The following is a 12812-nucleotide window of genomic DNA, read 5'->3' as shown; positions in this document are numbered from 1 at the left end:
ATGAAAGATTTATTTAAAGATAGTGATATATATCAAATATATATTTTCTGTAAATAAGGCTGCTATGACATCTACATTTTAGAGAGCAGCGAAATGTCACAATTCTCAATACCACAGCAGAATACCAGAGTAACTAATATTAGTGAAAAAAAACAATCAAAAAAGGTCCTCAAAGGAATACAATGCCAGTAATAAAAAAGCAAAAGAATACAATAGAATAAAAAATATACAAATGAAACAAACTGTGCTTTAAGTTTTTTTAATGCAAGTCTAAAGTAGCTATTCAGTTAACAGCCTACTATTGAATAACCTAATGTAAAATAAAACAGCATAGTCTTCACTGTAAGAATTAAACTTCCTTTGTTTCTTATTAAAGCTACAAAAGTCCTTCAGTCAAGAGCAGTGAGTGATTTTGAATTTGTCTTTTGTTGTTTGATTAATATAAAGAACACAATGGGCAGCAGGAATATTAGCCCGCTGTCACTTTAAGAGCCGCACGGATCCAATTTACTGTTGCACAAGTATTTTCATTCTCAACTCTTTACGTTCATTTATTACATAACCGACGAGGGTTTACATGAATAATCACTAAGCGCCGCATTTTGACACATTTTTGTGTGTATTTGACCGTTTAGGCACTAAGAGATGACTTTACATGTCCGTGTTATGTTCCTTCTCTGAGCACATATATCTTCCCGAGGAAGCGCAAGTTCTCTTTCACGCTTTTAAAAACATAAATAAATCTAATCAAATTAAATAAATCAAGCACGTCCCATTTTGCAAAAGTCTTGTTACATGATTTTACTGATTTGTACGCGAAATTGAGCTTTTATGGAGGAAAGAAAGAGCACCGCTGGAAAGGGGGCGGAATGGGGCGCAATAATCGTTTTCTCTCGATTACTTTATTTTCATAATCGTTGGAGGCCGAAATCGAAACTGAATTTCGATTAATTTCACAGCCCTAAATTAGCGAATAATAGTCACAGTTTAGTTTATATGAGTAATTTATCATTGCTATCAAGACTACTCACATTTTATTGTACTATATTTGACTAAATGACCAAGGGATAGTCTATCCAAAAATCTAAATTCTGTCATCATTTACTCCCCCTCAGGTCATTCCAAACCAGTATACTTTTTCTGTGGAACACAAAAGAATATATTTTGAAAAACGATAGTAACCAAACAGTTTTGCATCTCATTGCCATTGTATTTTTTTTTTTTTGTCCATACTATGGAAGTCAGTGGGACCTGAAACCATTTGGTTACCAACATTTTTAAAAAATATCTTCTTTTCTCTTCCACATAGGAAAGTATGTCATACGGGTTTGGAACAACATGAGAGTGAATAAATGTTGACAGAATTTTCATTTTTAGGTGGACTATCCCTTTAAGGCTGTTCTGTTACGTCAGAGGCTGATCTTGCTGAATCTGATATTGAGATGCTGAACTTACATTGAGAAAACGATTAAGGTCAGGAAAATCAAAGACATATGACACATGAGACAGAATGTCCAGTGCCAGCTCTCTCTGATGGGCCGTTTCCTCCTGCAGAGCCTCGCTGCTCTGATCTGGTGTGCAGCGCAGAGCCGTCACATGTCGTGAATGCAAAGACTCCACCAAGAACTGCAATAAACAAAAAGGTAGACCCATTACATAATATTACATGGACTAAGGTTTGACTGACCACAAAGTTTAGTTCGTTTTAACTAGGGCTGCACGATAAATCGCATGCGATATTTAACGCGCATCTTGTCAGTAAAGTCGGTTCTTTAATCAGCGGTAAATCTCCATCACCTGCGGGCTTTCACATGGAGCAGCATTAACTACACAGAGCCGTTGTTCACTGACAAGCTGCGCAAAACCACGATCATATTTTGCGCATGTTTTGCGCAGCTTGTCGGTGAACAACGGCTCTGTGTAGTTAATGCTGCTCCATGTGAAAGCCCGCACATGATGGAGATTTACCGCTGATTACAGAATGGCTTTACTGACAAGATGCGCGTTAAATATCGCATGCGATTTATCGTGCAGCCCTAGTTTTAACTTAAACAAACACTGTTCTCCATTTCTAACTCACAGTTTTTAAGCTTTTTGAAGGTGATGAACAGCTTATATTGGTACTCACATTGATACATATAGCACCACATAAAAGCACAGCATTATTAATATTGAAAACATCATCACATTATCAGAAGTGCACACTGACCTGGCATATTGGGTTCCTGTACTGATTGAAGAAGGACTGCAGTTTTAGGTCTCTACAGGTGGCCAAAGCCTGGATCTCTGTGTAGGCTGCTACCGATACAGGATTAGACTTGGACAGCAGGCAGTGCAGAAGATGAAGCAGAGCAAAAGACACCAGGTTCCCTTCAGCAGCTCTGAGAACCACCATAAGCAAGAAAAGCATTGTTGATACATGATTTGAAAACGTTTAACAGCAGGAAGGATCAACAGATACTAAAAGTGGCAGCAAGAAAAGCATTTCGCACTACCTCCCAATTTCTCCAGTGGTTAATATGAGTGTGTTTGGTTACACTTTACTTGAAGGGGTGTGCATAAGACTGACATGACACCTTCATAATCATGACATGACACCTACATAATCATGACATGACACATGTCATGAATATGAAGGTTTTTTATGCATGTTTATGACAACTGTCATTAAGTGTCATTCGCTCAGTTATGTAATTTTTAATGCAAAGATGACATTGTTTGAGATGTCTTTGTTATGGGCTATGGTTAGGGGTAAGGGTAGGGGTAGGGTTAGGTTAGTGTTAGGTCAAATAATGTCATATTTGCATTAAAAATGACATAACTGAGCGAATGACACTTAATGACAGTTGTCATAAACATGCATAAAACCTCCTTCATATTCATGACATGTGTCATGTCATGATTATGAAGGTGTCATGTCAGTCTTATGCACACCCCTTCAAGTAAAGTGTTACCGTGTGTTTTTGAGTTCATTGTTTCTGGAGGTCTTTGCACTTGTATAAGCTTCTTTTAGCCTGGACACAAGAAGCTGTGAAAATCATAATACATCCATTAGTTAGTTTGGATAAAAGCATCTGCTAAATGACTTAATGAATGACATTAAGTGCCAAATAGGTGATGATGGTTACAGCATGTTAATATAATTTGAACTTTAAAATCTGTACCTCCTTCACGAAGCCATTTCCATTCCAAAACTCCAGAAGATTCTTGATATTTTGGCCGAACTTTATGCGGACTTCCTGGTCAGGGTCTTCAATGAGGTTGACTAATGCGCTAACCAGAGATTTTGTGTCAGGGTCACAGTTACCCAGATCCACATGCTTAAACAAGTGCCGTATATTCCTGATGAAAGCTGCCATTTCAAAAGACAAAAGTCAAGACTGATTTGTGAGCTAAAAAGCATTTGCACAGTACATATACACTCTAAAGGCTACAACAATACAAAACACATACTAGAAAAAGGACCAAAAAAGTAAATAATATTTTATAAATTAATTGATTCAAATTGAGCTATTTACATTCTTCGGACTAAGCACTTAGTGTACTCCACCCCAAAATGAAAATGTTGTCATTAATCACTTACCCCCATGTCGTTCCAAACCCGTAAAAGCTTCGTTCGTCTTCGTAATGAGTTTACTTCAGCGGATACTCTCCAAAATGGCGCTACGGTGACGAGGAGGAGACGAATTGTTGAATAAAGTCGTTATTTTTGTTTTCTTTGCGTACAGAAAGTATTCTCGTCGCTTCATAAAATTAAGAATGATTAATGACAAAATTTTCATTTTGGGGTGGAGTAACCCTTTAATCCTCAAAACAGATAAAGCTTTCCAAGCTGAAAGCTGCTGGGATGGTAAGTTTGCATTTTAGTAATTCCAGTTCCATTGACCTGAAGTCGATGGATTTTTGGTGAAATCCCTAAAATAAGGTCTGTAGTTCACACTACTGGACTGGACTGACCTTGCTTGACCTTCTTGTCCTCCACAGGTTTGAGCAGCAGAAGGAATGGGGTGAGGATGGAGGCTCCGATGGAGGAGGTCTGGCTGGGGTGGGAGTCTGAAATGCTGAGACCAGCACAGAGCAGCTCTGGCATCTGGCATCGTCTCCTGAGGGACCTGCAGTTGCGAGCTCTCAGACAAACAGCAGGCCAGCTGCCCCGTAATACCAGCCAGCTCCGTCTTCACTTGTGTTGAGCTGTCCTGGAGTCTGTTCCTAAAAGCATTATTGAATTCAAATGTTTACAAAAGTGCAAAAAGTTCACATATAATGCATATGGATTTTTTTTTTTTTATTAATTTAAAATGTAAAAATAGAGTACATATTCTCAATAGAAATTTCCATATCAAATCACAAACTTAAAATTCCCTGACATTTCCAGGTCTGCCATTTGAATCACTTTTTTGATTCAAAGTGTGTGACTCTTAGATGACGTACAGAAGGACCTCGTGGATGAGGCTGTAGGATTTGACTCCTAGGTGGTGCAGCAGAAAGGGGAAGCCTCTGACAGCACTGGCCCACTCGGCTTCACTGCTCCTTTGCAGGGCCCGGCGTTAAACCGACGACCGCCAGTCACAGCACACACTCTTCGGCAGCAAAGCAAGCAGAAACACACAGTGTGCTCGAGTTTGTGCAGCTACAAGCAAAAGTACAAAACAACAATGTACTGTAATAAACTGTAAAATAAATGAAACTTATTTAAGGAACTTCACACTGAAATAAACAGTTATGCATTAAAATTATGGGATACTATAAGATACTTACAGTAGACAAGAGCAAGTTTCTGGGAGAGTGCAATCAGACTAGCAGGAAATGAGGCCGTTTGATAAACTGCTTGTGAAGAATGCTCAAGCACCCATGGGATCGAGAGCAGAGCACAAATATTCCTGTTAAAACCTGTGTCACCCTGACTATTGGCTGTAAACAGACAATACAAATCAAATCAATTCAAATGAACTAATATCATGATGTTAAATACATCTACGGGCTGCTCTCGAGTTAAAATGCTGAAAAAGTATGCAATATCAGCAAAATTAATGTTAAATATAATCTTTAACAAAATTAATATCCATTTTTCATATTATGCATTACAATGTTGTGGTCCCTACATTTACTTGTGGTAATGTCTTTTTTTTATTTTTTAGGGTTATCAGTTGTAACTTGAAAATAATTATCAGCTTTTCAGTTTTGGCTTGAATTTTAATATTAGTGCATCCCAAAAAAATAACCAAGATGCAGTTAAATAAAATGGTCCTTTGACTCACACCCAGGCATGGGCGTCGCTAGGCCATTTTTAGGGGGGCTATAGGATCTTGTGAAAAAAATACACTCACTGTTAAGGTAAAGGACAGCATCAAGGATTCGGACGGTACCCTCCACCAGAGGCTTTTAGATCTTCATCATTAGAGGTGTTTGCCATCACGGTGCGGCAGCTCTCGACTACCTCAGCCAAAATCTGAGGCTTTAACCAAATGAGCTGCGCTGCATCTGAGGTCTCTGATGTCTTCTCTCCTCTGCCACTGAAGAGGTATTTAAGAATGAGAACCAATAACCATGCAACACAACAAAGGTCTTAAATAAATCTGTACCTCTGTAGTCCGTGTTTTGAGCAAAGTGCAGCCAGATGGAAGATGAGCGCCAGTCCCTGCACGGTGCTCACGCACTGGCTCGCTCTGTGGTCCCTCATCTGGGTCAGTAGCTCATCCAGTCAGCTGTCTACAGCTGCCCACACCTCACTTCTGCTCTTCATGTCCACCTGCCTAATTGTGGACAAGATGAATACACATGGTAAGAGGAGAGACTGAAGGAATGTCTATCTGGAGAGTGGGGAAAAAGAATTGCATACATTGGCTGAGTTTTTTCCCCACTCCTTAGCTGGGTTTGGAAGAGAGAGATTTGGGCGTTTGGCTGGAACCTCCTCTTCATGCATACTAGGATCAGCAGGGTCAGAAACACCAGCCTGTATATCCTGCACTGTAGCAATGGCTTCTGTCTTGAGGGCTGCGTACAGGTAGCCTTCCACGCTTTGCTAGATTTCATACAACAGAAAATGTGTTACTTTCTGCAACATATCATCACTTTAAGACTTGAGACTGGAGAGCTAACGTATGGCAAGACTGTCAGCGAATAACGATTTGCCTTTTTTTTTCCATCTTCAAAACACAATTAAGGATTTCTGTCCCTTAACTGAATTGAATTTTCAGAGAGATTTCCCTTAATTGAAAGTCCAGGTGACCAAAACTATGAAAAAGTTCATAAAGAGATTGCGAAAGAAAAACCATATGAATCAAGTAGTTTAATCCAAGTCTTCTTTTGATCAACACACAACCATAGAGCTCATCAAATAAGGTAAACAGAAGCTCAAGTTTCCTTGCTTGATGCATAAGATCAATTTAGGTTTGTTCTCATGCTTCAAACAAGAATGGTTGAGTATCCGTGATTACTGTACCAATTTTTTTTTATTTACCAAAGTATTATGGGTTTGGCACAACATGAAGGTGAGTAATTGATGACAGAATTTTGCTTTTTGGGTGAACCATCCCTTTAAATGTCAGTCTTTTTCCCAATATATTGTATGACTTAACACTTTGAATATAGCACAAAGATGTCTGAACCAATTTTATGCTGTTTTTATCTTGTTGTTTTGTGTTGTGTCCCCATTCATTTTCATTGTATGGTAAGGAACAGACTGGACCTATTACTAGACTTAAAAGAATAGGGAAAAACATAAGTTTGGTTTTGTCTTCAATTATAATTGTCTTTTTTTGATAAACTTCTCATTTAACCCTTTACCTCCTGCTGGTCCTGGGTTCCAATGGTCTTAATCAGAGCTTTGCAAATGGCTGCGACTCTCTCCTTCCGGATCTGCACTGCACACTCGTATCCGAGAGGAACAAACTCAAGGACAAAGCAGAAGACTTCACAAAGCGTAGCTTTCACCTCCATTACCTTCAAATGCTCCAGTGCCCCACCAACCACCAGTTTCTCAAGTCTCTCCATCAGCATATTTACATGAACTCTCTCAAACCTGCCGTGAGTGCCTTCCTCAGGATAGAAAACACATTGGGAGAGCTTCTGGAATTCCTTGCCAAAGACACCGAGCTCTGACTCCTCAAAAGTAGGCAAGGAGTCCAGGAGATGCAAATAAGCAGAGAAAAATGGATGTGAATGGTCTTCAGGGAAACCTCCCAGAGTCACAATGCGAGTTAAAAGCACCATGGATGCTGCCTTGAGTCTTGGGCTCCCATGAGACATTATAAGGCAAGTAGAGTCCCATATGATGGCCACTTCTCTTGGGAAAAAAAGGCCTTGCAAAATATCTGTCAGCACCGTTAATGAAGTTACTAACAACGCCTGAGCTGAGGCATATGAGGACAGATTAAGGATGGTGGGGGTCAGGTAAACGGCAGAAACTCCAGACCTGATGGAGAAGCGTTCCAGCACCACTGGCTACTGTGGTGATGGTCTGACCATGAGATTCATATGCACTAGATCTTGCATTAAACATATTAGCTCTGTGGAAAAAAGGCCAAATAGGACTGGACCCTTGGCTCTGAAAAGATGAAGCAAGGAACAGATGACTGACGAGATCTTCACGTGAAGATCTTCACATTCTGGGCAAGCAGCAATTCGCAAGAGGCGGTTGATGGTCCATTTACTAAAATCTGTGAAGGGAGAATGAAGGCAGACCATCTAAGCTGGATGTCTTTGAGCAGAACTTTGGCATCTAATGTAAACCAAATTAACTTACCAGAGCAGCTATTCTCTGAGTTTTTGAAGTGATCTGAAAGACACACTGGGTTTATGAATATTAATGAAGAGGATTTAATAATATGCTGCACAAAATCCAGCAGCATCACACACGCTGGCTCAGAACTGGTCTTCTTACATAACTCCAGAGCAACTCAAATGTGAGAAAGAAAAAACGGAGTAAAACTAAACATGGACTAAAAGCAGTAAAATTACACTGGAAAGAGACTCATTTGCATGAGAAGGATGAAGAGAAATTTCCAATAGATTCAAATATTCTATTAATTTGTTTTAAAGGGACAGATCAGAAAAACTGTCATAATTTCATAATCTGCATGTTGTTGAAAACCATGAAAACTTCCTTTCTTCTGTTGAATATAAAGATATTTTGAGAAATGACTCAGTGGTTTTTGTTCCTCCATACAATGGCAGTCAATGGTCCCCAAAACAGTTTGTTTACTATCATTTTTTCAAAATATCTTCTTTTGTGTTATGCAGAACATCATGATAGAATAGAAAGTAAATAATGACAGAATTTATATTTTGGGGTGAACTTTCTTTTTTAATATCACATTGCACCCCAAATGACACACTACTATGAACTAAATATTTAAACATTTAAACTATGCATCATGTACTCTACCATCTAATGTATTACTTTTGTGTATGTGTTTAGCTGTTCAGATCATAAAAATTAGATCAGCAGCCATTGTAAACAAAGGAAAACATTTATGTGACAAGAACCCAGAACTTTCATCTGAAAGGAATGTCTTTTAATCTAATATTCGTATTGATACATGTGTAATATTTGTTTAATATATAGTTTTCAGCACATAATCTATTCTAGAGGGTTTCACATGAACATTTTTTTCATCATAATTCTTTAACCTTTGCTTGTACTGTACACACAGGTGATGGTTCCGTGGCTAAGTTGTTTTAATGTGAAGTCAACAACCACCTAACTGCATTATAATTATTTAGCATGGTTGAAACAGCATGAGGGTGAATAAATAATAACAGAATGTGAGATGTTCTCCTAAAAACACTAATATCCTCGACAAACTCCCAGATCCAATGCATTGTTTCTTACCGACATCAACATCTGTCAGCATCCTGTCAATGAACTGACACAGTATCTGACGAGGTTTCTGTACAGCTTGGTTGTACTCAACCGAACTAGCACTGGAAAAGACATGAGAGGCCTTGTGTGTGCGTTATTTTTCAATATTTATGTTGAGGACACTTTACAAGAGAATTTAACAAGAGAACCTATCGTTATTAGCAGCCATTGATGTTACCTGGCTAGTTCTTGCAATGCAGGAATCATTGCTGACATCTCTAGTCCTTGCTCCATTTTTTACTAAGTAAATGAGCGTTTACTATATACAAAAAAATAATAATATTTAGGCCGAGCTGACCTAATAAAACATTTACACAAATATTCAGACTCAAAGTCTGTCCATCCTCTACTTCCATACGCGCATTACTTTCAAACGTATTTTCGCACTGGAGCTTTGTCTACGGCAAGCGAGCTGTGTCAGGCTGTTTGCAGTGGCGAAACGAGTTGGTGACGTGAAGTCGCGGTGGCCTATCAGCGCTCTGTTACCTCGGCAACCACTCGAGAGCTATAGCACAATGCGGAAATGAAGCTGTGTGATGAATGAAAATAACAACTGTCCTACATGCGCTATTTAAAGTCAAAAACGGTTTTAATTTAACATGGGGATTACAAAATTAGCGAATCTAATTCATTTTGACGCGCCAGAGTCTATGCGCAGCAAAGAGATCGGCGATTATTCTGGTAAGATCAATGTATCACTGTTAAAAATGTAAGATAACAGCTAATTGGTCTTAAGCAAACGAAAATAATGCATGCAATAATCTATTAAACCGCACCGAAAGAAGAGAAAACAGTAAGGAAAACCACTGACAGGCGAAAAATGCATCTCGAATCTACTCTTCAGAGTTATATTGTTATTAGTGGTTATCTACTCAGAAAGGCCTCTAACAGTAGCTTTCTTTATGCTTTCTCTCTCTCTCTCTCTCTCTATATATATATATGTGTGTGTGTGTGTGTGAGTGAGTGAGTGAGTGTGTGTATAGACTTGTCATAGCACTTGCATATTATTGCTCTTTTGTTGGTTTTGATTGCTTCTATTGTCCTCATTTGTAAGTCGCTTTGGATAAAAGCGTCTGCTAAAGGACTAAATTTAAGTCTTTTTCTTCTTTTTTTATTTGCATAAATCTGTACTGATGGTCATATATCTGTGATTTAGGGAAGATCATTGCACTGGATACATCTATTGTGGTGAATCAGTTTCGCTCAGCTCTCCCCAGTCATCTGAAGCTAAGGTCAGTTCAGCATAAAGTATTATTCAGTCACTGAGCTTGTTAAAATACATTAAAATCAGTGTCTTTAGTAAATATTATGAGTTTTAGGTAGTGCTGGACGGTATACCGGTTCATACCGATTACCGGTGTTTATTTTTGTTGATGCCGCGATTATAAATGAGAGTGACTCCTGGTTAACATGTATTAAAAGGGGTCGTGTTTAGTCACTATTTCGTGTGGTATTTTTTGACAATATTCACTCATTATGACAGTAAAATAGGGCATTCTAAGTCAATATACTGCAGTATTTCCTCTCTCAATCAGTACAAAATATGGTTAACACCCGGTCATGCATGAAAAAAAAATACCGTCATTTACCGTGAAACCGGTATAATTTTGAAAAATACCGTGATATAAATTTTTGGTCATACCGCCCAGCACTAGTTTTAGGTATAGTTGTGTTATCTTATCATATGAACATGTGATGTTGCAGCCCTCTCACAGGCTTGTTTTACCGCACTCTTACGTTCCTGGAGCATGACATCAAGCCTGTCTTTGTACTTGATGGCAGACCACCTAATCAAAAGAGAGCTGTGGTGAGATGTGTACTAATACAGTTATTTAGTAATCATATACATATAATTATTGTGTAATTATTTTGTATGTAATAATATATCATATAATTGTAATCTAGCTGGAGAAAAGAGCTCAAAGCACAGGCTGGAACAGCTTACAGAGCTCCAACACAGGTGTGTGCAGTTGTATTGTAAATATGTGGTGAAAAGAAAATCCAGTGAAACAGTAATATTGTGAAAAATGTTACATTTTTTTCTATTTTAATTAGTGCTGTCAAACGATTAATCACAATTAATCGCATTCAAAATAAAAGTTTTTGTTTACATAATATTTGTGTGTTCTGTGTATATTTATTATGTATATATAAATACACACACAAACAGTATATATTTTGAAAATATTTCCATGTATATATTTATATTAATATAATTGATATTATATATAAATATTTCAAATGTATAAACATAACATATTTTTCTTAAATATATACTGTATGTGTGTGTATTTATATATACATAATAAATATACACAGTACACACACATTTATTATGTAAACAAAAACTTTTATTTTGGATGAGATTAATCGCGATTAATCATTTTACAGCACTAATTTTATTATGTTTTAAATGTAATTTATTCCTTTGATTGTAAAGCTTAATTTTCAGCAGCCATCACTCCAGTCGTCAGCGTCACATGATCCCTCAGAAATCATTCTAATATGCTGCTCATGAAACATTTCTTATTATTACTGTCGTGCTGCTTAATATTTTTGTGAAAAGTGATACTTTTTCATGAATATTGAATAGAAAGTTCAAAAGAATAGCATTTATTTGAAGTAGAAATCTTTTGCGACATTATAAAGGCCTTTTCTGTTATTAAAAGTATTCTGTATTGTATTGTTTCACACTGTTTCAGCTGATCATTATTTCTAGTGTGCTGGTGAATATGGCATTTATGTACACTATTTTGTACTTTAGTGTCCAACTTTAAACAGGACTGTCTGCGTCTCCTGCAACTCATGGGTGTGCCATGCATCAAGGTATTTTAATTTAGTTACATTTATACAAATAAATCCTCACTCATATTAAAGCTGCAGTCCGTAACTTTTTTGGTTAAAAATGATCCGAAATCAATATTTGAGCAAGTACATAACCAGCCAGTGTTCGAAACTATCGCCTTACTTTAGCCCGATTCACAACGGTTAGCTTATAATAATGTTTTCTAATTTGAGTGGTACGGGTAGGTTTTCGCGGGAAATTCGAGCATGGCACTGCGTCATTACGTCACGTCTGTAAACATAAAGAAGTTGTCCCGGCTACTGATTAGACTGTAGTACAGAAATTGAAATCTACTCGCTTATACACACTATACTCAACGCAATGCTGATGTTGTTAACATTAACAATTTGAGAATAAAGTATAACAATAATAATAATTTGCACGGTTTGATGAGCTAATTTAGATTAAATCGCCATTGGTAGCGCGATTTATTGTAAATCTTTTTTCCTCAGTTGGTCAGAACAAACGTGGCAGACTTGTTACTTACTTGTTCAGATGACAATATCCGGTGAAAATGCTTATTCCAAGACGTAGGCTAGAATCTGTGAGTGCAAAGTACAATATCCACACCGGTGCTGTGGCTGACAGCCAAAGTACTCCTCAAAACATTAGATTCATCCGCGCTGGAGCCGTGCCGCCGCACAACCCACGCAAGGAAGATAATTCCGCACACAGCTGCAATTGCAGGTTTTCAAACAGAGATGGCGACAAAGAGGCAAAACTTACGGACTGCAGCTTTAATTTGAGAGGTTCTTGTTTGATTTATTTTGACTTTCTTGTCACCGTGAATGTCAGGCTCCAGGTGAAGCAGAGGCGCTGTGTGCCCACCTGGTCAAAAGTGGCACAGTTAATGCTGTAGCTTCAGAGGATATGGACACTCTGGCGTTTGGAGGGACTGTTCTGCTCCGCCAGCTCAATGCAAAGAGAGACAGGTGAAAAAGTAGTCTGATTGTAGATCTTGCCGGAGAACATTAGCAATGATATTGTTTTAGTTGTCACATTAAAGTATAAAACATGCTTTGGTTACTCTTTATTTTAAGGTGTCCTTGTTACAGTGTGTTTATACCATAGACTGTATAAAAACATGGACGTAGTGTCCGTGAC

The 12812-nt window shown here is 38.0% G+C and overlaps 1 protein-coding gene across 1 annotated transcript in view; it reads left to right on the top strand.

Annotated features, from left to right (window-relative positions):
* The first annotated feature begins 9339 nt into the window (after positions 1 to 9339).
* Positions 9340 to 12812, top strand: part of LOC107710602 (probable flap endonuclease 1 homolog) — a 6075-nt gene continuing 2602 nt past the window's right edge. Inside the window, exons 1-6 of the mRNA XM_016515414.1 lie at positions 9340 to 9544; positions 10020 to 10095; positions 10568 to 10670; positions 10769 to 10823; positions 11628 to 11689; positions 12504 to 12640. Of these exons, the coding sequence (XP_016370900.1) occupies positions 9463 to 9544; positions 10020 to 10095; positions 10568 to 10670; positions 10769 to 10823; positions 11628 to 11689; positions 12504 to 12640 (515 nt within the window). The 5' untranslated portion in view covers positions 9340 to 9462. The remainder of the gene's footprint in view (positions 9545 to 10019; positions 10096 to 10567; positions 10671 to 10768; positions 10824 to 11627; positions 11690 to 12503; positions 12641 to 12812) is intronic.

The sequence above is a fragment of the Sinocyclocheilus rhinocerous genome, unplaced genomic scaffold (assembly GCF_001515625.1).
Source record: "Sinocyclocheilus rhinocerous isolate Xijiao unplaced genomic scaffold, SAMN03320098_v1.1 scaffold507, whole genome shotgun sequence".
Classification (NCBI taxonomy): domain Eukaryota; kingdom Metazoa; phylum Chordata; class Actinopteri; order Cypriniformes; family Cyprinidae; genus Sinocyclocheilus; species Sinocyclocheilus rhinocerous.
This window is presented reverse-complemented; position numbering and strand designations above follow the sequence as displayed.